Genomic DNA, 25,937 nt, shown 5'->3' with positions numbered 1-25,937 from the left:
ATTTTTTAAAGTTTAACTAAATTGAATCAGTAAAATAGAGTCACATTTTCATTTTGTCTGGAAATACAATCTACTGGAACCTCAATGTTCTCTGTGATGGAATCAACAGAGCAACAATATTCTACCCAGTTTGTTGTTGGTGTCATTGTTGTCCTTTTGTAATCTTGACAGTAAAATGATTATTTGGTTTCAGGACAGCTGTCAAGCAAGATTTCCATCCAATATGTGTGGAGCAGCAATGAATACCATAATTATTTGTCACTTTTTTATGTTTCTTTTTTGAATTCCTTGACTTACTGTTTCAGACGCAAGAAATGTACAGAAGCTAAGCAATATTTATTTATTTAAAATAAAAGCACAAAATTGTGAAAATACCATCAGTAGAAAAAAGTATTGATTTGCCAACAGACTTGCTATGTCCTGACTGAGCTTGGTAACTTTTACACAGTGTTGGGACAAAAGTTGGGAAATGTAAGCTGTCAACAACAAAACTCATAAACAACAAGTTTGTCAAAGACCTTACTCTACATATAAATAGGACAGCAGTAGGGTTGGTGATGACAGCCTCCAGTAAAGACTATTTCCAACTGGATAAAGTGTAACACTTAAAGTTGAAGTGGATAGTTTGATTTTGTCTTAATTGAGCAAAAATCCCAAAATAAACTTTGAGAATATTGTAATTTAAGCAAACAAACAGAAAACTATACCTCTGTACCTTCTCTTGGCTCAGTTTTCAGGCTTTAGAAATCTAGTCTGTGATGTGACACTCATAGGTTATTTCAGTGAGAGGGCGTTAGTATTGGCTGTTCTACAAATGCAGCTGTGTGTGCGCGACCATTTGGTGAGAGCCTGATTCAATGATGGAAAATCCTGCAGAGAAAGTTGCTAATATATATACATATACATATCTGTGTATGTGTCTGTGTGTGTGTGTGTGTGTGTGTGTGTGTGTGTGTGTGTGTGTGTCTGTCTCTATATATACTAAAATACTGAGCCTGAGTCCATTTTCACCTCCTTATTTGACTGTTCATGGGCAGGGATGTATGCAGATTGTTGACTAGTGGGATTGCGCTGTCAGTTTACCATTGATTGGCGTTCATGAACATACACACATGCCTACAGTCAAATCCGAGTTTTCCATGGCATTCATGGATCCAGTGTAGGATTTTAGTACCGACATGATTTATTTGCAAATCTGCTTGCAGATTTACTCATGTTTAATGAATGGAGCCACTGTCATTAAAACTATCCTCTCAGATCTGCAGTTAGATGGCTTTGCCCATGATAAGGAGACTCATTAAAAACACCATTATGAAAAATATCCACATGAAGAAACGGTCTAAAACTTTGGCAACTTTCTTCCACTCCCCAGTCCTTTTCTGTGTGGCCCTCTGATCTCTGTAACAGTTGGCTATGTACTCAATGTTACGCAGTAGCTGCTTCTCATTGCTTTGACTGCTGCAGGAAACCTCCCTGTCTCCTCTGTCCCCATCACTCACACCTCCCTTCCTGCATCTCCTCTGACACCCTATATCTCCACAGTCCATGCTCATGAAAACGCCATTCTTCCAAGTGCTGAAGTTGTTGGTGGGATTCCTCCCAATTGAGCCTCCTGGGCTCATCATCTGATTAGTGTCGTCCCTCTCCTCTGCGGGAATGCAGCCCACTGTCTCTTGTCCCCTCTCCATTTTGAAGACACAGTCCTCTCTGCCTGGTCCTACCTGACCGTTCATGGTGCAGTTGGTGTTCTTTACAGGTGGGGGTTCCTGTTTCTCCGGCTGTGGTGACAAGCAGTTCTCCCCAACTTCATACACAAAGCACATCCTGGCCATGTACTGCAGAATTACTTTCTTGGCCCACTTGGGAACGGGTTTAGCATCAGGGCCACAGTGGTGTATGTTCATGATGAAGATGGTCAAAGCAGTGGAGGCTGTGATCATGGTCATCGTAGCAATGTAATACTTTCCTGTGGAACAAAATAAGACAGGGAAATCAATTTACAGTTGGAACACGGTTGGATCTGAACCCTTTTATTACCCTTACCAATAAGTGGCACATTCTCTGAGGGTGGCATGATCTCTGCAACCAACAGCTGAAAGACAGTGAGTGCCAACATCACAGTGACACCCAAAGAGACCTTCTCTCCAGAGTCTGCGGGCAAGTAGAAGCCCAGTGGAGCCAGGAAAGAGATCATCACACATGGTATGAGCAAGTTGAAGACATAAAAGGACGCTCTTCTCTTCAATTTAAGTGTGTAGGTCACATCGGGATAGGGATCAGCGCAGCAGCCATACAGAATAATATTCTTCTTAGCCGGCATACCCAGCACTTCCCACTCCACATTCTCCACCAGATCGGCCAGGTCAGCACTCTCCATGGCGTTCAGAATGTCCAGCTGGTTACCATTATAAGTCCAGGAGCCGTATGTGAACCTGCACTGCTGAGCGTCGAAGGGGAAGAAGGACACGTCCACTTTGCAGGAGCTCTTTGTGATTGCAGGGGAATCCCACATTATTTGGCCATCATGCCGAATCACCACATTGGTGTCCATGGGACCGGTGAAATGATCATCAGCACTGAAAAAACAAAGATTTGTCTGCAGTAGTGCTTACATTCATATGTAGAGCTTCCCTGGAGTAGGCTGAGAATTTTTAAAAGAAGATTTTGATCAGGATACAAAGGCACAAGTACACCAACTGAGGTAAGAGTCAACACATTTTAGAGAGTTGTACTCATTCCTCAGTGTTGTGTCTGCTTTTTATATCTTTTCAGTAATGCTAAGTGTTAACATGTAGTTACTGTACACAGAATGGGCTGTTAACCGATCATCATTGTAAGGTCATAAGAGGCATCTCAAGGAATCCTTGCTCCCAGGCCTCATACCTTCTTTAGTGATACTTCCTTCCTCTTTCTTTGTCATGAAAATGGTACCTCTGATTTTGATTTCATTTGAGTATGTGTTAGGGACCTTGTTTCCTGTTTCACCTATCTTGTTGATTTGAACTAAAACCTCTCCTGGACCACAGTCCGGACCAAACAGCCAAACCCTGGTTCAACAAAACTGTCCGGATCAAACTGAACCATGGTTTGATTCTGGAATGAAAACATTTTTTTTAATGGACTGTTGGACCAATTACAGGAAGTTTGAGGAAGCTATTGACAAGTGATAAGAGCACGGTGGCACCTCAGTGCACTTTGTGTGTGTATTTTATATCTCCACCCAAAGAGCACCTCACACAGACTGACTTTTGAGTCCAGGAGGCGCTCCTTGTCTTGCATTCTTGCATTTCACTTTGTGTGTGTGTTTGAGTGTGGTTTAGCACCTAAGAGAGTGCCTGCGGCTACGCTCACAGCAGACAGGTGTTGGCAGTCAGCACAGAGGAGAAATTAGTAAAATTAAATTAGTAAATTAGTAAAAGGAGCAGTAGCTCTACTCCAAGCTCCTCCTGGATATCCAAGTTCCTCACCCTATCTCTAAGGTTGAGCCCAGCCATCCTCCCGAGGAAGCTTATCTCAACCGCTTGTATCCGCAATCTAATTTTTTCTGTTACTACCCAGAGCTCATGACCATAGGTGAGGATTGGAACATAGATGGACTGGTAAATCGAGAGTTTCGCCTTCCGGCTCAGCTCCTTCTTTACCACAACAGTCCGACGCAACACCCGCGTCACTGCGGATGCCGCATTTAACCGTCTGTCCATCTCACGCTCCCTTCTACCCTCACTTGTGAACAAGAAACTGGGATACTTGTACTCCTTCACTTGGGGCAGCAACTCACTCCCCACCCAGAGGGAACAGTCCACCATTTTCCAGCAGAGAACCCTGGCTTCAGATTTGGAGGTTCTGACTCTCATCCAGACCGCTTCACACTCGGCTGCAAACCGCCCCAGTGCATGCTGGAGGTCCCGGTGTGATGGAGCCAACAGAACCACATCATCTGCAAAAAGTAAAGACGCAATTTTGATATCCTCAAACTGGACCCCTTCCTTCCCCAAGCTGCACCTTGAGATCCTGTCCATGAAAAAAATCACAAACAGGATGGGAGACAAGGGACAATCCTGGCGGAGGCCGACACCAACTCGGAACATGTTTGACTTCACGTGTTTGACCTCCTCCCACACCAGAGTGGGCCAACAACACCCTGAAGGCCTCCTTCTTCAGCCTGATGGCCTCCTTCACCACTGGTGTCCACCAGCGGTGGCAGCAACCACTTCGGTTGCTGCCATGACCCTCTGACCACAGCTTCTATACAATGTAATGTAGCAAAAAAGCAAATCTTGGTTTGGACCTTGGTTCATACTTTCAGGTGTGAAAAGGCCCTTTATTTTTGTTGTTCTTGTCATTACTTCTGTATATAAAAAGCAGACAGAGGCCTGGACACTCCTTTAAATAATGGCTTCAAGGAATGTTCAGCTTGTGCCTTTTATACTAACCAACAGGAGCCACACTAATAACTGAATGATTAACCCAATACCAGTCCGACCTACTTGTTATATAGGACTATATCAGGTCTCCATACATAACTACTAGGTATGCGGATGGTATCGAGTCCGTCGTAATCATCTTTATTCCAATTTAGGTGTGCATCAACCCACACTTGCCGTATCCACAAATACGCAGTCAAAATTTGGTTTCGCTCATCCTGTAAAAAATTGAAAGTTATGGAAAATAATTGACAACATATTGCGGGTAAAACAGAAATATGATTGCATTTGAAAAAAAAAGGGGGGGGGGCATTATTGTGTGGGTATCAGCACAGATCTTGTGATGACTTGTGTGACCATGTGGTGTTTTACCATGTCGATAATTTGTGACAGTGTAACCTGCAGGGTCACATTCAGTATTTTGTTTGTGTCCTCCACAGGCCTCAGTGCACTGGTGTAGTCGGTGAATAAATCATTCAGGAGCTTCTGAGCGAATTTTCCCTGAGCACACCAACAGGCTAGGACAGTGAGAGAAACCATATACAGTCATATTGCTACTACTGAATTTCAATTAATGACATCACATTAAATTGATTTCATTTTTTTTCTCAGGCAAAATTAAATATTTGCTCTAATTGACATTCTTATGTTATATTTTCTGGCCAGTAACATTAAGAGCAGTGATGTTGATGTTGATATAGGAAGAGAGGGACAACATGAGAGCAAACGTGAATGCGTGACAGATGGTGGAAGGGGACAAAGAGTGATGTCAGGCTAGACTGCCCTTCTATAAAGCTTTAGAGAAAGATCAGGCAAATCTGCCATTAAGTACAGGCAACAATTTACTCAGACTTTGTACGTTGAGTCAAGCATGTGCTGACTGAATGCTCTATAAATATCAAAATGAGCATAAACATTCATGTGCTTATTTTTTTCTTCAGGTCATTTTCTTGTAGCTCATAACTTCTATATTCCTCCTGTGTTTTTGAAAAGAAATCAAGACAGTTTTCCCAGGCTTCAAAGGGTTAATAATTCCAAGTCACTAGGAACTCTCATATGAGATGTATGAATAGTTTTGAAATAGAAACAGTTGTTTAGGGACCTCTGGCGGCTCAGTGGGTGGAGCAGGCACCTCATATATATGAAGGCAGTGTCCTTGCTACAGCGGGCGAGGGTTCAATTCCAACACCCTTTGCTGCATATCATCCCCTCTCTCTCCCCCTTTGACACTATTAATCTTCTATCCTATCCAATACAGGCAAGATGCCAAAAAAAAAGATACGCTAGTTTATATTCTGACTCTAGCTTGTTTCCTGTATCAACAATGGATATGGGCTGGCCAGATGTCGACTTAAAACGCTCTTTTAATAAAGCCTCTGAGCTGGATACAAAGAAGGTCTGTGGGATTATGATGATGGCAAATCCCTGAACAACTGGCTCCAAGTTCATGGATTCTGGGCAACGGTTTACGTGGAAGAGGAATAGGAGGAAATGGATGATCTGTATAGGACATACAAGGGGAACTCTGCACATTTTCACAATTCTTACATGTCATTTCCATGTCTAAGACAGTCCAAAATTATAAGTAAACATGAACAACTCTCTCCCAAATCAAAAAGCTAGAGGGCAAAAACAAAAACTTGTGATTTCATGATATATAATGCCACTGCACTGACAATGAATTAGGAAAGATGTTATAAATGACACAGAGCACCCTGTTTCAGGACTGAGAGCACTGCAATAAAAAATTATTTGGGTATTAAAAAAAAAACTATTTGTGGATCCACAATATCAGGCTCCCATTTATTGTTTATGCAGCTATACATGATGACATCACAAGACTGAGATTTACTTATTTAGTTTCTGGCTTTTATAGCTCATGTTCACATAATAGTTTGAAAATAGGCAAACAACAAACTGTATTTCTTAATTTAAGTGGCATTCCCCTTTAATAATATGAGCATCTGCATTGATATACAATATTTTAGGTGAACATTATTAATGTCTTGTTATCATATTTAGGCCTACTGGCACTGCGTTGGAGGTTTTAACTAACTTCAAGTTGCAACTGACACAATACAATTAATATATATATATATATATATATATATATATATATATATATATATATATATATATATATGATACTTTAAATGTCGAACAAAAAATAAAATGAATGCAAACTTACTTGGCAATATACTGACAAACAGAAGCAAGCGAAATAAAGTTTGGACTCTCCATCGTTTCATCTTGCTGAAACAAATTTTGTCAATCCAAAGACCATTTGAGCTGCTGTGTGACAAGTGTCAAGTAGCATTCAATGGCTGTCCAAAACAGACACGAAAAACAATCAGACTGAGTGCGAGTGCAGCGTGAACTGCACCAGGTCACCAAGTGCGACTGGTGATACAGAGAAAGAGGAGAGGCGGGGCAGCACCACATGTTAACAACATACACTACAAACATCGGATTCATAAATAGCAAATCATACACGTAGGTTACAGAATGTCTCTGATAGGATATATTTATGAGAAAAATAGTAAAATTAAAAATCAATCCTTTTTTTATTCTAGTGCAGCACCACGGACAGCTCCCATGCACTGTCGTTCCCTAATACCAATACGGCATGATATGTTTTTTTTACATAATGATTTATTAGTGTCAATCGGCACATTTATTAGCCACATTATGTGATGTGTGCATCATCTCTGATGCACTGACGTCGCATCCTTAGCTCTCTCCATGGATGTATTATAAGGAAGTCCGCTCACTTTCTCTTCCGGGTGCTGATGTTGCTCGTGCACTGTATTTTTCTTCTGCTATCTGCGTCGCACGAGGAGGAGAATGTATCCGCGGGCCTGGTATCATCCTCTGCGAGCGTTTATATGAAATTTAGTGAGTGCAAAAACATGTCGCAGGCATTTCAGATGGCTGGGGGTTTCCGATGTCTTTTCAATACATTACACCCTATTATATTCAGCTCCACCCGCAAGCCTGATATCACGAGTGTTATTGTAATAGCGTAGTTATTGATAAGCCAAGCGCGTGCAGTTTGTGGCAACTTCGATATATTGGTTAACAGTAAATCAAGTGAAGGTAGGTTAATTTCTTTTTTTTCTTATTTTGTCAGTAAATGCATGCATGTGGAAAATATCCCTAAATTGTTGAAGGAATATTGACAGCATATATATATTTTCATTCATCTCCATAAATACCTAATATGTAGGCTACATTCTATTACACTGGGCCATTATTATGGCTGTTTCATGCCTTATTTCAGACCTTGTTTTAATTAAGTGTAATTGTGAAACAGAGTGTGTTTTTTTTTACACATCTACACCATGACGTGTTCCTGTATTTTTATTTTTAGCTATTATACATTGCTATTATCTTTTGTTGTTTGTATGATTTTATTTCTTTTTTTTAATTATTTGTTTCCTTATTGGTTGTTTTTTAGTCTCTTTGTTAATGCTCGGCATCACTGAAAATCCCTCCATTGAGTCCTCCATTAGTCTTAAATAAAGGTTTGAATGAATATGTAGCCTATTGTATTTGTACCAAGAGATATTTCTGATTATGTCTGCTACATGCATACATTCTCCTGTGTTTGATGGCCTTTGCAAGATGTTTCTAAATTACTCTTTTTTTCACTCTTTCAGCCCAAAATGCTACAGGGGTCAAGTATCTTGGGGCACGAGAGGCCCCTGGTCATCAGGGTATCATTCACTAGCTTTGTTGTGGTCACTGTGTGCCTCCCACTGCTTGGACTAATAACCTGTGTCTTCATATCCTCTGTTTTTCATTATGAAGACTCGACTGGTACACATTGCCAGGTAATGTCCCTATTTTGTAAAATGTATTTCTCTTGATGCTGATGATAAACTGAATCATCACTCTGTGTTTCCAGGTTCCTAATTACCTGCCATCTATCAGTGCCTCAATAAGTCTCAGTCCTGAATGCCACATATGGCGGTTCTGTATTGGACTGCACTCAGCGCCAAGGCTCCTGGTGGCATTTACATACTTTAAATTTTACAAGACACGCTTTGCCTCAAGGTTTCCTGAGAGTTCACTCAGCTGCTTCAACCTGGCCTTTTCTATTTGTGAAAACCTCGGCCTCTTGCTCCTTACATATGTATCATCCAGTGAAACATACTGTAAGTAATCCTTTGTTTTGTTCGTTTTATGGGAGATTTTTACTCAAGTCTTTGTCTTCCCTTTGAATCATGGCACACTTTGAAGTTAACAGAGATGGATTTCATTTTATATTTGACGGCTTTGAAATGTTTTAAATACAAAGGAGATTATTTGGGATCGGTTTTAAAGGAACAGTGTGTAAGATTTAGGGGGATTTAGTGGCATCTAGCGGTAAGAATTGGGATTGTAACCATTTAAAAACTTCTTCGGCGTGGATTACTTCCAGTTTTCATTGTTCAGGAGGTTTTTACTTAGAGCCAATTATCTGCAGAGGTCTCTTCCTTTTCCAAAATAAATATACCATGTGATTTAAACAATAACATAAGCAGAAACATTAAATTAAGCAGTTTAATGTTAAAAAACAGTATTTCTCCTTTGCTGTTTGGCCTATCAGGGTCACGCTGCTAACACAACACAAGATCCAGACATTCAGGAGTTTTTTACCAGGTGCCAAATTATCAACAGAGGACTCTTCCTCTCAACAAATGGACCCAATTATTTAAACCAATTATTTAAATCTAAAAAAACTAAATAAAGCAGTTTCACATTAAAAAAAAACCCAACTTGTTTCTCCAACTTTGTTTGGCTTGTAGCAGAGGGGCAGCTGACTAAGGTGGCTAATGCAAAAACACAAATGGCCCTGTCCAGAGTCAGTGCATGGTTTGTCCATTCTGGGCTACTGTAGAAACATGACTGTGCAAAATTGCGATCTGCATGGACAAGAAAGATGTAAACGAAGATATGAAGATATAAACGGCTCATTCTAAGGTAGAATGATTCTTAGTTTCAGGAGATTGTTCACTAGACAACATACTATTAAATTCAATTTCTGCCAATATATCCCCCACATTCTTACAGACTGGACCTTATTTTTTTCTTTCCAATATTATTTTTTTAATTTTACATAAACAAAGAACCAGACAGCACAAGTCTTGCCAAATTACAATAGAATAATAATGTACATGGGTTACATCTCACACATTTGGATCATATAATATACATTATTGTTTGCATTATAGTCATGTCAAAGGAAGATATTTAACAGTCTATGACTTGTTTGTGAAGACAAGGTGCAGGCGCCCTTTATACAATAGATCACCATATCACTGGGAAGATAATCAAGAAGGGGTTGCCATGTATTATAGAAGACGTTGTTGTTACCTTTCAAAATGGCGCCGAGATGTTCCATAGGTTTATGGTTTATGAAAATTGCAAATAGCCTAATTTCTGTATCGTTTGTTGTCTATTCAGACTTTTATTTGGCAATTATTAATTTCAGTACTGCCCTTTACTGACCAAATCTCCCTCTCTCTTTATATATGTTTGCTCCTTAGTTGTACATAAGGAAGGTTTTGTGCTCTTCATAGTCAGTTCCATTATCTACATGCTGATAACCTGCCGTTTGTGGAAGACTATCAAGAAGTATTCATTAAATCCTGAGGTGAGGGATGCCAAATCACACACTACAGACTCACATCCTCCATGCATTTTGCAGCATTGCATTCCAATAAAGTGTTTTTTTTGTTTTGTTTTTCTCCTGTATAGGATGCCAAGTCTCACCACTGGAAAGTACGCTTCTTACTTCTTAACATATCCTTTTGTGCTTTTGCTGGATTCTTTTATTGGAAGCACAACATGTACTGTGAATCAGGGAGTAAGTATTAAGTAACAAACGGTGCTTAATGGGGAAGGTCACAAAATTAAACAAAAGTCAGTTGTGAACAGTAATGCAAAATTGTGGCTACAATAGCTGACAAAAACATACATCTATCATATCTTCTTTTCACAGGTTACACATTATTTGCCCTGTTTGAGTATCTGGTGGTTTTCTCCAACATGGCCTTCCATCTGACCGCAGTGTGGGACTTTAAGAGCCGAGATGTGATGGTCATTTCATCCCCCGAAGATAAAGATTTCTGACTAGAGTCTCAAGGATTAAGTGATAAATGTGAAACCGCACAACCACCTGATGTAAACAGCCTTGATCCTGCACAAGGGAAAGAGTGGGATGAAGGTTTTTTCCATATATTTCCATAATGATGGCTCTCAAGTCCTGCAAGAGTTTAGATGTCAGCTGAGTTTGAACAAAAGATATACGCATTTGCTACTGTACTGTCAATTCAGTGAGCTGTAAGTGCTTTTTTTTGCCTCAGTGTCTCATTCATGGATGCCTTTGTCCACATACGCAATTTTATGTAATGTGGGATTTTAACTTTTGTACAATGCACACAAAAGTGTGAGGTAATACCGTGTGTGTGCCAAAGTAAAGTGACAGTTCTTCGAGTGTACTTGGCCCTCATTTTGGAATGCAAAAGTGGATTTGTTATAGTGAAAAGAAGGGTGTATGTTGTATTCTTTTGAGCATTAACAATTATGTGTCTCAGATGCTGTCACCACACAGAAATGTCTTCTGACGCACAACATTTCCAAAAAAAAAAAGCACAGAAAGCCACTGTGATACTTCAAATGCAGTATCGAGACCACTGTTGTGCAAAGACTTTTACATTAGCAGCGCTTAATTTAAATTTTCTTTAATATTTCAACATCTAAACTTTTGATTCTTTCGTTAGCTGTTGAATTTATTAACTGTTTAACTAACAGTTTTAAAAGTTGCCTAAATGTCCTGTTGTTACTCTGCTGCAGGTATTATGACCACTCACTGCTTACCTAACTCTAACCCAACAGTTTGATAAAAACCCAGTGGCTCAGTGGCCATGTACAAAAACAAATCAGTCATGTTTCCTTAGTTCAAAAAGCACTTATAGCACCGCAGAGAATGTATACATGATCAGGTGTTTTTAATGCAGCACTGTGCACTATATCCATCCTTATAAGATAGTAGGGTAAGTCTACTTAAAATATGGTGTTTAGCTATAAGTGTGTATGCACCATAACAAAACTGCAATGCTCTAAAGCTTCTTGTCATCCTCCCTCCCAAATTGAACCCTGATGATGCAAATACTGGCCAAGCACTAGCAAGAAGTTTTGGCCAAAAGACCTTGAATCACATTCATTCACAACAAAACACAGGCAACAGTGTTTTTACCCACTTTTGTTCCACTTGCTCCTGAACATTAAGTTTGTAACGAGTTTAGGTGAATCAATGAATGGATCCAACCTCCAACATACAGAGTACAGGTGAGTTGAAAAGGCAGATCTATGAATGTATGACAGATAGGGTTGGTACTGATAACAATAGTTTCCTGATATTGATGCATATCACAATATGCCAAAATGTATCCTGTATGCAAAATCACATGTAAAGTACTCATAGCATTGGAACAGAGGCCTTTGCCTCAACACAAATTTAACTGTTTTACATAAAGCAAAAGTCTTTAAATTTGCCAAACACAACCAGTAGCTAATCTGTTAGTTTGTTTACAACAGACAACAGAATTATGTCAAACAATATCACAACATGACCGAAACAGCAGCAGGTCTTTAACTTGTGATTGTAGGAAAAACACAGATGTTACCAATGACATTAGCTATGGCTTTATTTTATTTATTTGTGCTTTTCCTACTTCTTACGTATCAAAATGTATTCTGTGATAAACAACATTTATTTCTCAGCCCTAATACTAGATAGAATAGAGATTCACAGGGAGCCGTGAGGCCCTCCAAATTTTAAGGAGGGTAAGAAAACTTTCTACTATATATATATATATATATATATATATATATATATATATATATATATATATATATATATGGTTTTATGTCATTTTCATATTTATTTATTTTCTTCTCATATGTTTGCATTTATTTATTTATTTAATATTGACTAAAATGGCATTCCATGGGGAACCACTGCTGTAGAAGGAAGATTAAAATTTGGTGTAATTTTTCCTAAATATACTGTATCTTCAGGACCTTTTGTTCCAGTGGTGCAGTAGCGTTAACAATCCGCTGGATGGCGCACTTCAGCAACTTAATTTATTCGATGTGGTGTCCAGTCCTCACTCCAGACGTTAGGGGGCGACACCTGCTATTGACAACCAGGGACACGGTGGTGTAGAGGAAGAAAGCCCGACTGTGTCTCTACATTCTGCGGCTTTTTCGGTCCAGTCTCGGTCGGGGGAAGGACCGAGACCTTTCGTTCAGGAGGTGGAGTTCACCGTGCTTCAACTCCGGGTGACCAGGCGTCTGCTGCAATGTTAACACAGAGCTGAAACTACACACCTGCTGCCTCTGATACATGACAGGTAACTTTATTTTTCTGTTATTCAGCGTCACCGTGGTAGTAACATTATCACGTAGCCTAGCTAAAACTACAGCTGCTCCTTATTACTGTCCGTTGTTTGACTTGTCTCGTGGTTAGCTAACCGTCGACGGTGGCTAACGTTTGCGTACAGAAATTGCGGTAAGTCGACACCGACATAGACTGAAAAAACACGGAAGCGTTAGCGTGAAGCTCTGTGATGTTACTCCCTCCTTTGTTCGATTTTTCATTTCCTAGTTAGCTGGTGTATGTAGCGGGCTAGTCGTAGCTTGTCAGACATCCACCCACCAGACGCACGGACCAGGCAGCTCTTACTTTTCCTAATCTAATTATTAGTCTCATTTAAGTCACGTGTGTTTGCAAACACGCTGCCAACAACCCAGAAGTGCAGCTAAACGGACAAAATAAGGACTTAGATGTATTAGCAAGCTAATAACGGAGTAAGTTAACATCCATTCATTCAGAAAGAATATGTACACTTAAGAAGTGGTATGCATGTGTCCGCACTTACTGCAGGAGATCTTTATGTAACTCACCGTATTTCTAGGTTTGCTCTAAGCCAATTAATGCAGTTTCCTCTCCTGGCAAAGATGTCGTCATTTGCTGTAAGAGACAGACAATGTTTTGGTCATGAGCGGTGTGGAAATGTGCTATGCTACAAGGTGTTAATGGGCATGGAAAACCTGGAAAAGTCAAGGAATCTCACTATCACATTTTCCATGTCTGGAGAAGTCATGGAAATAGTAAAAATCAGTGAAAGTTTTGGAGGATCTGTGTCGTATGTGATAAATAACATTAATGTTACATCACTGAATGTATTTCCTGAAGCTGCCGACATAACGTGGCTCAAATATATTAATGTTTATGTTAAATTGCTATTGTTTTCTTTCAAGAAATTGTGATTTCTTCTTTTTTAAATTTTTGCGATTTTATAGAAAAAATATTTGGGCTTTTTTTTCTATTTTATTTGTTTATTCTATTTATTTATTTTTTTTTAAGTCTGGCGATTTTGATAGGAAACTTGCTTTAATAATTCATAGGAAGCATTTTTAAAAAATGTGTGATTTTCCCCTATGTTTTCTTGAAAAATTGCTTTATTTATTATTTTTTCAAGTTTTTGCCAGATTCCTTTTTCTTTAAGGTTTTTTGGTGATCGTTAAAGAAAACTTTTTTTTTTTTTTAATTGGGCAATTTTAATTTTTTTTTTTGTTTTTCTTACATTTTTGAATGACATATTTTATAAAAATTATTAAAAAATCACCAAAATGACACCGCTCATCATAGCCAGAAACTTTAAAAAAAAAAAAAAAGATATTGTCTGATTTTCAAACTGATGTTTGAATAGAGTTTGAATCTTTTATGTTAAAAAAAATGCCAGGCAAGTGGGGCAAGAAAAAAACATATAGGGTCCTTGAAAAGTCGTGGAAAATTAAAAAAAAAAAATGCTGTCCAAAATGTTTGGGAACCCCAATGCTAGAATTACCAGAATTGTCATGGGTCTCTGCTTTCTTCTTTTCAGCACACACCAGCCATGGAGTTCAACAAATTGGTCACATTGTGGATATTTTGCTTGTGTCTCGTTGGAGAAAGTTGGACTGAAAAGCCAAGTTCACCTACACCAGACAGTCAGATTGTTGAAAATGGGGTGTCAGGTGAGTAGTCAATCATTTTAATGGTCTATTTTTATTCAGCTGTTTAGCTTATATGACATACACAACATATTGGCAGTATAACTGTCCGTGCCACATCATTGTGATTGTGCAGGCACTAAATGTGGCCATGCTCAGAATAGTCAGGCTGGCATTCTCCATTAAGCTCTGTCCTCCAACTCAGATTAAGCCAGCCAGTCAAACAGGAGGTAATTGATCTGTTGGTTAGTGGAGCACATGAGCAGGGGTTAACATAGTTTCTGAATCAGGTAGTAATCATCAAGATGATAAATTATTGGTAAAAAAACACAGATTAGATTGATGAATTGATACTTAATTAATCCCAATAGAAATTTAGGCAACCAGCAGATACACAATGAGAAAGAGAATATAAGCATGAGAAAAAAATCATAGAATAGTGAAATGATCAAGATCACTACACAAAACTGTTACTACATTCGATATGTTTATGATGGTAGTGCAATTTTAGATGGTTGACAGTGCAGATATTGCAATGTAAGGTAATTAAATTAAAAAGTAAGAAAGGCTTAGGAATAATAAATACTATGCTACGCATGATATTTTAAAGAAAGATTGAAGATACATATATGAATAGCTACTAATGTAAACATAGATTATGCACAAGGATAACATAGCTGGTACTTGCAGAACAATGCACATTTTTTGTAGAAGCTGCTAAAAAGAAAGAATTGTGTGAAATAAGGAATAAGGAATGCTGGAAAGTATACAATGTAAACAAAAGGTTAAATATAAAATGCAAACAGAATTAGAATATCTAAATAGATACAAAATAGAGTCAACACACTGTTAATATTCCCCCAACATTTGGGTAACAATACTTACAACAGAAACTGTTATCCTGTTATTCTGCACTTTGTTTAAATTTGTATTTATAAAAAACTGCTCTGGCACCATTTTTGCAATTTTAAAGTGACTGTTTGCATGTTACTACAGAGGACACGAAAATGGTATAGTGTAGACAGTTGTATCTTGGATTTGCACTTCTTGTCAAGAGTGTCACCAAAATGCTAAACTATGAAACTTAATATGTAGACTTGCATGTTAATGACAATGTGGGCCTCCGAGAACAGCTTTCAAGCCCCTGCACTGACTAACCGCATTTCATTATAAAGCAGTTTCTTCCCTTGTTCATGGGAGATTTGATTTGAAGTTCAACTGGTTCTCTGTCACTGTGATGATCTCTTGCCTCAGTCCATTGAGTAATTTCCCATGACTGATAACAGTGGTTGCATCAGTAAACTGTTAAACTTCAGTTTGCTCGAGACAAGGATGAGCCACTTATGACAGACTATGACTAAGGTGTTTTTTTTTTAAGTGTGCTAGTGTAAGAATTTGAATCTGTTTACAAAAGGCATAGCTGTTGCTCTGATTTACATTTTGAAATCCTTATCTTGACTTGACTTGCTGTACTTTTTAGCCAACACTGGGCAAAGACCGAATAATACAAACTTGTTTGGTTGTGATATTTTATTAGTTGTGCTTAACACTGTGGTTAAACAGGAACTGTTGAGGACATTGTGCAAGTTGCTCGTACACAATATTCGCTTGAAGCACTTTTTTTTTCTAATGCGTGTCACATGTCCTTTGGGGCCACAGTGTGGGAAATAATTTATTCTTGACAGTGATTTTCAAAGCTTGACCGGTATTCTGAATGGCGAGAGGACATAGTAACTGCTGCAATTATAAGGCAGCAAAGTTATGGAGTGTATTCACCGTCGACTTGCAGGCACACAGAATGACTTGCGTAACTTGAGCTCTTAAAAAAGCAAGTTGACTGGTATGTAAATATCTTATCTAGTGTCTCCGGAGGTTTGCAAGCCAAATGAGCAAGAGGGCCAGGTTGGGTGTATGAGAGTGTTGCAGGTGTAGGCTTTCACTTGGGTAACTGTCTGTCTTTGTTTAACATGGTGAGTGTGAATGAGTGAGAGTAATTGCCTTTTTGGTATGTGGCTTTGCAGGTTCTCTGAAACTGGATGGATGCTTGCATACTTTGGCTAAAAAATTAACTTTTCTCTACACGGAAGTCCACTTCCCTTCCTAGTTCATGAAGAGAAATTTTAGGCACATTTTGCCTACTACTAAAACTTTCATGGATGCATGTGTGGACTCAGTGACTGTTTCAGAGATAAATCTGTGACATAGTTTCTTAATGTTTTGTCTCTTTAACCACTGAGCCAACCTGTAGTAACATATGCTTTTGTGAATAAGGAAAACACGGATGGGTACGTTAGGTTGAACCGTGGGAGGGGGCATTACGCTGTAAATGCCAGCTCAGTGCGAGCCAAATGCCTGCAGTTGATTGTACACTGTTGTGTGGGTGATAGTAATTAATGATGACTCACTATGTTCTGAGATATATGGACCTGTGCTCGACCATTTATGAAAGGGGAAGTGAGTTTGATTTTGCGCACTGCTACACCATTAATGTCTCTCTGGGAATTCATTTACCCAAAAAAACTCTGCTAGCGAGCCACAATAAACCAGAATCAAGCGCTTTATTTTAAAATTAAAATAATCACATCATCACATTAAACTGTGATGATGTGATTGGAATATTTCACTTTAAATTTTCACTCCCTTTTTTATTAAAAATCAAGCTGAGAAACTATAAGCCACTTCCTTTTGATGGTAAGCAACACCAGCTTCCCCCTTAACCCCCACTTTCACCTTCTTCTTTTGTGGTTATAATGCAATGAAATACTCAACAAAGCATACTGTGTTCAACAAAAGCTTCTTATGTAATTTAATTTAACCAGGAAAAGGCCTATCTGAGACTGGAAATTACAAATTAACTTGAGTATCCATGTATGCTCAGATAGCAGCAGCACATACAACACAGACATTACATAAAACATAATTTAACTGAATAAAATATACTCTTCTGCAAGTTTTGGATGGCCAATATTTTCATGAATTCACTTTGACCATGCTGCTTTAAATTTAAATTTACATTCAGACTTGCTGTTACTACGGGTAGCCTGCCATGCTCTTTCACACAACTCCTGAGAGTTTGCAGTACAAGCCAAACAAGGTTTCCTCTCAGTGGGAGTGGCAGCGTTATCTTTGATCTATGGCAGAAGATCTCTAATCCCTCAGGAAGGGAAGGGAACACAGACGGCAGACTGGCCTCACTAGATAACTTACAGCTAAATTACATGATCACTTATCATAGAAGCATGTATTTTGTGATTTATCTACAATTAATAGTGAAGGCCTACACACTGAAATCCTTATAATTTATCGAAGCCTAACTGTCAAAATGCTTAATAACAATAATAGTAAATATTGGTACACACAAACCTAAATTAACTGACAGGAAACATAACTGTTGAGTCCAAATTTACAATAGATCTGAAAAAAAAAATACATTATTAGTCATGATTCACATGGCCTGTTTTTGGTTTACAGAGTAGGTCTGACAGTCATGGTATCTGGCTTCTTGGTAACATCAACACATTTGCTGAAAGGCTTTACATAAACAAGGCTTTGTCTTCAGCCAAGGAATTCTGCAGTTCAGTTATATTAAAAGAGTGAAAGAGGGAGAGCGAGCAAGGGCAAGCCAACTGGGGACTTTGCTTTCTGATTTTTCTGCAAAAAGCACAAAAGGTTAAAAGCCATTAACATTTGCGGCTGTTAAAGGATTAGTTGAACTCAAGAGAGCTATTGTGGCTTACTTGAGTAAATTGTCACTTCAGTGCTTCAAATTGGATGATTAATATTTCAATACCATGTCTTTACAGGCCTGATCATTCTATTTTTTATAAAAAAAAATGTTAAGAGATACTCATGTTTCTGCATGTTTGGTGGTAAAATCTACATATATGAACTTAAGTGTACTGTTTTTCAGCTTATCACATAGCAGAAGGAAGGGCCATGATGAGCATTTTCTTTAAATATCTTGAGAGAATTCATTCACACTGTTAGTCCTAGTTTGTTAACAGATGGTTGACTAAGCAATTACGAGAAAAAAATTACAAAAAGTTTCAAAGACTTTAATACATATGAAGTTTTTGGTATGTTCAAGATTTAAGATGACTAGAATTAAATCGAAAAAGAACGTGAAGACCTATTGTTAAGAATAGAGGTTTAGTCCCCCTTTTCTTTGTTGTAGTAGTAGTAGTAGTAGTGGTAGTAGTAGTAGTAGTAGTAGTAGTAGTACCCAAAGTTGCCTGGTACAGGGTTTTTATTTTGTTGGCATTAAAATGTCTTTAGTCCATCTTTCAAAAGTCTAAACATAATGCTACGACGACCATATCCAATCAAATAAATGAACAAGCTTTTGGCATTTAAAGTTGATAAACCAACTTTTCTAGTCCAAAAAAGTCATGCTTTATGTTATAATAAACATTTGCCCAAAAAGCGTCCCTATCACAAAGGAATTGATGTCGGTTTGTGATGTCTTCCATTTTTTATTATTGCAAAGTTGATCTTAAATTTCATTGTGCATGGTATTAAAAAAGTCTTTAATGTCATTTTCCTTAAGCTGTAGGAGCCCTGCTGTTACCACCATCTTAATATGACTCTGCTTCTCCACCAGATTTGTGTCGCATTGATGAGCCACTATGCAAGGATGAGACTGTGATTCTCAGCTATGAGGCCATCCGTAGCATCCACAAGCAGATGGATGATGACGCAAACGGCAATGTAGACGTGGTAGAGACAGACGGCGTAAGTATCAGCCTAAAAATTCATCATCACTAGGAGTTGATGTTCAGTCGAACGGGGTATTATGGTTTGTTCAGTCAAAGTGGTGATCTCTGTTCAGTCTAAAGGGGCTTACAGGTGTCTTTATCATGTAATCCCCTGTCATCTGACTCATGATAGGATTTGCTGCTAAGATGCTTAGTTAATCATACCCCTAATGGCCTCAACTTACACTGAATACTTGGAAGATTTGTCCTGTTTACGCCCCAGTGCCCTTTTATGGAAGTTTTTAGTCAAAAATTAACCTCAAACCCACCCTAATTTCACAGTAAGCGTGTTTGTAACTGGTGTGCATGTTGTAGACATTGATGTTGCCACATTTGTGCCAACAAATGGTATTACGGTACTTTTAATCAGATTGTGGTTTGTATTGCTTTTATTTTTTTCAATACAGTGGAGTATTATGAAAGCACAGTATAAACAGTGACCGCTTATATCCATTCACAACTGTGCAGTGCTCATCAGAGGTCGAGTCTGTTGCTTCTCAGATGTCACTGGTGTCTTAAAGACACTGTTTGTTGTCCATTTAGCTTATATCCTGAGTGCTAGTCTAAACTTGATGTTGTGGCCTTCAGGAGGCCTCCTTTGGAGCCTCTTTTCGCTTTGGTTAGTCTGTTGCATGTGGTTGTGGCCAGACCAAAGCCGCCTCTGCTTTTAGAAGAGGCACTTGGCATGCAAATACCCCGAAGGCAAAGAATCAAGTGCACTACAGCAAGCAGGCTCATCTGTAGTGGCTTAGAGCCGAGAAAGAAAAAGCTTGAAACGCTTAAGAGCACTTCAAGACACTATTCCAACTTCCTGTTAAGGAAGGTGGAATAGTGGTAAGGTGATTAAATAAAGAGGATAAGTGATTTCTTTATGACCAAGATCAAAGTCTGCATGTGACTTTTAAAAGGAGGCTTCATGCCTTGTCCACATTACACAGGTCCTGCTAATTTTTTAATACGTACATATTTAGGGTGCGTGATATTTCACCTGCCTCACAGACTGTCTCTCTGCTCTGTAGTGAAATCCTCCCACACATATCTATCAAGAAAGAAAGGCATCATGACTTTTTACTGTCTTCCACCCATGTTGCATGAGTTGGCTTTTGTGGGAGTGCAAGATGTTATGTATGTGACGGAGTTATCCTACAATATAGTGGGCAACTAGTCGTGTGGTTCTATTGGCCAGTTGTTGACCACTGCTACTGCTACTCCAACGGGGGCGAAGCTCGATTTAGAGTGCTATATATTTTGGCTTTGTTGCCATTTACTATTCAACAAGGTGTCTTGTGTACAGCATACAGGGTTCTCATTTTCAAACGGAGATAGCAAAAAGTAATTCAGAGACTTTTATGTTGTTTCTTTTACCCTTTACAGTTTACCAGTTATTTTAGGAAATGTAATGTCTTTTGGCTGGTCAAATGCTATATTTCCCCCCAAAGTGTAACTCAAAAGCAGACCCATAATGTTCATTAGGTGTAATTTGTGGCTAGATACATGTTTGAGATATACTTAAAGGAAATGTTCAACATTTTGGGAAAGGCTAACTGTTAGCAGCCAGTGGGATTAGATTAATGTAAGTAGAAATAGGAAACCTCCTGCTCTATCGACACCTCTAAAGCTCATTAATTCACCTTTTGACTTGTTTACAACAATGATGTGGAAAATTGCATTTTTTTAATCAGGGTTATGTGTAGGGTTGCAACAGTATGACCTTTTTAACCATTCAATACATTTTTTTAATGGTGAAAGTATGTGTAAAAATTCTTAACAGGCAGTCAAGGAGGAAAAGAGATAAGCAAGGGAGATGCTCTGTCCAGTTGCATTTTTTTTTCAATACCGTAGATAAGCAAATGTGCACTATACTGCTGCAGCCCTAGTTATGTGCCAACATTTCTGTCTGGAAGCAGTAACTTCCTGGAGTCTATGCTGGTTTTCTTGCAACCTCACAGTGATGATAGAACTTCAAGTAAGAAAATAACTTTGCATTTTTACAGGACAAGCTGCACCAAGACTAAGCAAGAAGGCAATTAGGACTATTTCCAAAAATGCCACACAATAACATAATTATCATGACAGCCAATTTATTAGCTAAAGCTCCTGAAATCTGCAATCAGTTTAAATAGTTTCAGCCTTTTAAAGTTGACAGTCACCAACTAAAACTGAAGTATTTGACTCTCAGAACATTTGTGTTAAAACAAATTAAGTTAATTTACCAACATCACCCACTCATGGTGCCACAAAACCTAACCCAATTGATTTTCTCAGCTGTTATGGTTGTTAATAACCTCAGTCTGCCTTTTAGGTGTTGGTGATAAACACTCCTGTAATGAAGAAAAGCTATTGTGAGGCGGAAGTTCTGAGAAGTTCCAGATCATTATATAGTTGGTGGAAAATCTTAGTAATTTTTCAGGTCATGTATTGGTGAGATATTTATAGTGTTTTATGTTCCTTTCACAGTGAGTGAGGCAAACACACATCAGCCACAAGAACTGCATTTTCTTCTTTTATGGAGGTCATAAAGACCACTGTAGTGAAACAGGTCAAAGTACCATCCAAACGCCTCAACAGCAAATGTCCAACAACATTTGCAAAAGTGGTCTTTGTCCTCCAGCTAATCATACATTTTATCCAACCAACCTCCACTCAGAAGAACAATGTTTACTGTTTAGCTTGTGGGAATTAATTTTATGAATAAGTTGAAAGGAAAAAGGAAACATTTTACTATTGTGTGCTATATTCAGTGTCTTTACTGCGATGACTACAGTTCTGTATGCTGAGATTTTGTCAGTAATGGACCAAGAAATGTAGTTGTATAACAAAAGACACTTGGAAAGATTTGAGACCTGTTAGTTTTGATAACTAATTCTTTTTCAGTAAACACGTGTGCAAGATGGATTCTTTGTAATCACTGCAAACATTCTTGTAATTCTGCAGTTCCTGAGAGAAGATCTTAACTACCTTGATCCGAAGGCCAAGCATAACAGCTTTCACGGGGATGACCAGTTCATCAGCGTGGAGGACTTGTGGAATGCATGGAAGGGCTCTGAAGGTACCAATTTAAAAGCATTTTCACCCTCAAGGCCAGCAGTGACTGCACATACAGCCTTTTCATTCAGGTCCTTTTTGTTTGTTTGAGTTGTAGACCACAAACACTGTTTTGCACATTGATTTTTAATGAAACAAACTTGTGACTTTAGTTATTGGTCTGCACAGCAGTGTTTTAAACAGACAGTAAACTGCTGTTTATGTATTCCTTGTGACTGGAAGTGTTGGTCACACATCCACAGTGCTTTATTTCTCACTCGCCCAACAAAGTAGCAAGGCAGTTGATCAGATGGCACATAAAGCCAAGTGCAGTCTACTTATCAACTCCACAAGCGGACATCATTGACTCTGTCAGCACAAAATTCACATCCACACTCACGCCTCCTTCTTTGGCCAGGTTATCGTGTACTCTTTGAGGGCACTTTTCATGTGCTGTGTCTGGCACCCATGTCTTTTCACACCCTTTCCTCTGGCTGCCTTTCTCCCCTCTTTTGCAAATAGTACTGACTTATCCTGCATTGCAGGTTCTTGACAAGACTCAGGAGGTTTGGAGCCAGGAAACAGGTTTTTTTGTTCAAGAGAGTAACACATTAACACAGACAGCCCACACTGTTGACGTTCTGCCAGAAGCCAGGGAGTGTATTTTCCTTCCCCGGTCATTACTGTGGGTATGCCAATGTATGTAAAGCTATATGATACCTCATAGATCATTCAAGCTACAGCTGCACATGGTCATATTATATGTCTCATGTGTCAAGCTGTGAAAACAGTGCAGTTAAAAAGTGTTATGATAGTGACACATTAATGTTGTTTTTACTCCGTACATTTGGTTAAAAATAAGACAATATCTATGAGGTTACTGCTGACTAGTGTTTACATTCATTTCAGATGAACAGTGTATTTGGAAAGCTGACAGACAGTATTTGGACGCAACCTTGGCTACAGTCATCACATTTAATATTTGTTAGCAGATGTTTTGTTGTCACTGATTGCTTGATGTCTGTGGCACCATAGACGTCAGCAGATGCTTGGTACCTTCCCTGGTGATGCTCTCCTTGGCCTGTACTGCAGCCATCTTCAGTTCTTGCTAGTTTCTGGGGGATTTTTTGCCTTCAGCCTGTTCTTAAGCAAGTGAAACACATGATGAGTTGCACTGAGGTCAGCTGACTGACAGCTTGTGCCCAAGAAAAACTTGTTTTTTTTTCTGAATTTTTTCTTAATCTTTAGGATTACTGTTCTAAAATAATTTTCTTAAAAGCTACAAGATAAAAAGTATATTGTTCACTCAGTTAGGTTGCACTGATAAATCAGCTTCATGGTATTGTGTGGTATGAAAATTAACAACAGGGCTTTCCACACATTTCACTCATTTGGTGGCCCCCCATGATTAAAACATCTGCCTCCACAAATTGATTTTAAATTTCTGGTGCTGGACCCGTCATTATGAGTGTAGATCATACTATGCAGCAGAACACCAGGAGCAAAGGAAGTGAAGCTTACCAGTCATTGTGAAACTTACCCCTCATTGCAAGTGAACTACAAAAACTTCCAAATTTCAGAGAGGGAACACACTGCCGTGAGACACCGCCACACATAGATGCTAAATCTGTGGGAAACACTGGACTGTTATCATTAGAGGTCGACAGATTATCGGCCTGGCTGATTATCTGGGCCGATATTTGGCATTTTGCAGATTATCTGTATTAGCATTTTATTTAAATGATTATTGAATTTATGAATGAAAAAGTGTGGATACTGCACTCAAATAACACCAGGGAAGACAGCCTGCAATACATGCAAAGAAAGTGTCAGCATGGAAGGAACTTTTACTTTGTAAAACCTCAGGAAGCTGTATTTATTCATTCATTTTTTATTTAAATTTTCACTGAACTTTATAAAAAGTTGCTGAGAACTTGGTGTATGTGATGTTGAAAGTTTCTGCTTGATTAAACATTTGCTAAAGGCATTTAAACTAAGTTTTTGTGGAGTTTGTTATGTTCGAATTCAAAAATTTGACAGAAATATTTTCATTTTTTATTGTAAATGCATATCGCTTCCAAATATCAGTCATCGGCCTCAGTAAGTACTAATAATCAGTATAGGTATGTGCCCTGAAAAACCAATATCAGTCGACCCCTAGTTATCATACCATGTACATTTGCCTGTATAATGTCTTGGGGGTAAAAAGGAAACAGATGGAACATCTTAGTTTCACATGCCCATTTTCTGTCCTCCTGGATTGCCTGTCAGACTTTTTACAGATGCTTACGTTTAAAAAAAAATATTGTCATGTTCCAATAAGTGTATAATACCGTATATGGGGATATCATAAAACTGAGAATTTTCTGAGATGGTTATTGTACCATGAAAACCTCAGACACTGAAACCTAGCCCTCAATATAGATGTGAACACCCTCAATCATTGTTTAAGATAAAGGTCAGCCATAACCATCGTTTCATACAAGAGAGCAGCAAGAAAATCATATTTACTAATTCTTCTTGATTGCACTGTTTAGGAATGCATGATATGGATTTTTTTTTTTCAGCCGATACCAATAATTGTCTGCTTGTCAGGCTGATAACAGACAATTTCACATTTTTGTATTTTAAAAAGAAGTCTGTAACCTGTAGTTCATGCATACCCCGAGGTTATGAACGGTTAAGATCTAGTGAAAAAACATGGATGATTTAATATTCCATAGCCCTGACATGAACAAATCTAACCGACATCACTTTTGTTAACAAAACAAAAACAAAGGCCAGTTCTGAACCTTCTATTTGTGATGGAGACATTGCAGCCATGAAGCATTTCCAATGCCTGACTCTGCAGGGAAACAGTTGAGCATTGTCACAACATGTTTTTGTTTGTTTGTTTTTCCCTTAGTGTATAATTGGACAGTGGATGAGGTTGTGGAATGGCTCATCACCTATGTGGAACTGCCACAATATGTGGATGCCTTTCGCAAGATGAATTTTAATGGAAGTGCTATGCCAAGGTAAGAGATGTCATGACTTTTCTAACTTCTGTAGATTAAAAATGTGCCACCAATTAGTTGTGGTTTATAGAAGACTTGTGAGATGTTTTTTGTACACAGCAATGAAAACTGAATACTTCAGTGAAAGTGATAAGACTCAAGCTGATCAAGACCACAGTCAAGAACAATGTGGGAATAATGATAACACTTATAATAGACTTCATACAACTTCTTTAGTGCCAACAATTAAAATCTGTTGACAGGTTTTACCATAATTTCCTATTCTGATCAGTCAGTGTCATACATTCATTTTTTATTCCCACTATCAGCCTATCTAATGGCCATTAGTGTTTTAAAAATCATTGGTTGGATTTAGAAGATTTGTAGTCACATTACACGCTTCAAAATAGATTTCACCCTAAGCATTTCCTTACCTGTTCCTGCAATATGACTGTGTCTGTTCTCTCTCAGGCTTGCCGTAAAGAACACCACTCTGACACTCTCGATTCTGAAGATTTTGGATCGCAGCCATGTGCAAAAGTTGCAGCTCAAATCTTTGGACACTGTACTGTTTGGAGCGCCCCTAAGTATGTGATGTTTTTCTTTTTTTTAGTTCCTGTTGCAGCTCTGATTTATGCTCTCATTCATACAGCATAAGTGGATGTGTCCCAGATACCTAAAAACACAGACTA

The 25,937-nt window shown here is 38.5% G+C and overlaps 3 protein-coding genes across 6 annotated transcripts in view; 2 read left to right on the top strand and 1 right to left on the bottom strand.

The window, feature by feature from the left end:
- Positions 1-326: 326 nt before the first annotated feature.
- Positions 327-6,796, bottom strand: chrna10a (cholinergic receptor, nicotinic, alpha 10a). The gene is made up of 5 exons (XM_042486701.2): positions 6,613-6,796; positions 4,797-4,942; positions 4,488-4,642; positions 2,044-2,576; positions 327-1,966 (listed from the first exon to the last, which is right to left on the bottom strand). Exons 1-5 carry the CDS (start codon positions 6,671-6,673, stop codon positions 1,266-1,268), a joined length of 1,596 nt encoding a protein of 531 aa, XP_042342635.1. The 5' UTR covers positions 6,674-6,796; the 3' UTR covers positions 327-1,265.
- A 413-nt stretch (positions 6,797-7,209) lies between these two features.
- On the top strand, positions 7,210-10,943 carry LOC121963233 (acyltransferase PGAP2-like). Its single transcript, XM_088078297.1, has 6 exons — positions 7,210-7,520; positions 8,084-8,257; positions 8,332-8,581; positions 9,956-10,062; positions 10,167-10,275; positions 10,411-10,943. Exons 2-6 carry the CDS (start codon positions 8,090-8,092, stop codon positions 10,539-10,541), a joined length of 765 nt encoding a protein of 254 aa, XP_087934423.1. The 5' UTR covers positions 7,210-7,520; positions 8,084-8,089; the 3' UTR covers positions 10,542-10,943.
- A 1,671-nt stretch (positions 10,944-12,614) lies between these two features.
- Positions 12,615-25,937, top strand: part of stim1a (stromal interaction molecule 1a) — a 36,377-nt gene continuing 23,054 nt past the window's right edge. The window contains exons 1-6 of one of the 4 annotated variants that reach the window (XM_088079121.1): positions 12,615-12,826; positions 14,363-14,495; positions 19,072-19,202; positions 22,160-22,274; positions 25,155-25,266; positions 25,717-25,832. In XM_088079121.1, coding sequence (XP_087935247.1) covers positions 14,375-14,495; positions 19,072-19,202; positions 22,160-22,274; positions 25,155-25,266; positions 25,717-25,832 — 595 coding nt within the window. In that variant the 5' untranslated portion in view covers positions 12,615-12,826; positions 14,363-14,374. The remainder of the gene's footprint in view (positions 12,827-14,362; positions 14,496-19,071; positions 19,203-22,159; positions 22,275-25,154; positions 25,267-25,716; positions 25,833-25,937) is intronic. The other 3 variants (XM_042487430.2, XM_088079123.1, XM_042487431.2) reach the window with 3 other exon arrangements.

The sequence above is a fragment of the Plectropomus leopardus genome, chromosome 6, assembly GCF_026936395.1.
Source record: "Plectropomus leopardus strain MGB_pleo_1.0 chromosome 6, ASM2693639v1, whole genome shotgun sequence".
Classification (NCBI taxonomy): domain Eukaryota; kingdom Metazoa; phylum Chordata; class Actinopteri; order Perciformes; family Serranidae; genus Plectropomus; species Plectropomus leopardus.
This window is presented reverse-complemented; position numbering and strand designations above follow the sequence as displayed.

What these genes read in the sequence shown, in the direction of transcription:
- LOC121963233 (XM_088078297.1), top strand. Translation starts at nt 8,090, where the DNA reads ATGCTACAGGGGTCAAGTATCTTGGGGCACGAGAGGCCCCTGGTCATC. An exon ending in CGACTGGTACACATTGCCAG is followed by an intron (nt 8,258 to 8,331) that starts GTAATGTCCCTA and finishes CTGTGTTTCCAG; the next exon opens with GTTCCTAATTACCTGCCATC. An exon ending in ATCATCCAGTGAAACATACT is followed by an intron (nt 8,582 to 9,955) that starts GTAAGTAATCCT and finishes TTTGCTCCTTAG; the next exon opens with TTGTACATAAGGAAGGTTTT.
- chrna10a (XM_042486701.2), bottom strand. Translation starts at nt 6,673, where the DNA reads ATGAAACGATGGAGAGTCCAAACTTTATTTCGCTTGCTTCTGTTTGTC. An exon ending in TGTCACAAATTATCGACATG is followed by an intron (nt 4,643 to 4,796) that starts GTAAAACACCAC and finishes AATTTTTTACAG; the next exon opens with GATGAGCGAAACCAAATTTT. An exon ending in AGAGAATGTGCCACTTATTG is followed by an intron (nt 1,967 to 2,043) that starts GTAAGGGTAATA and finishes TTTGTTCCACAG; the next exon opens with GAAAGTATTACATTGCTACG.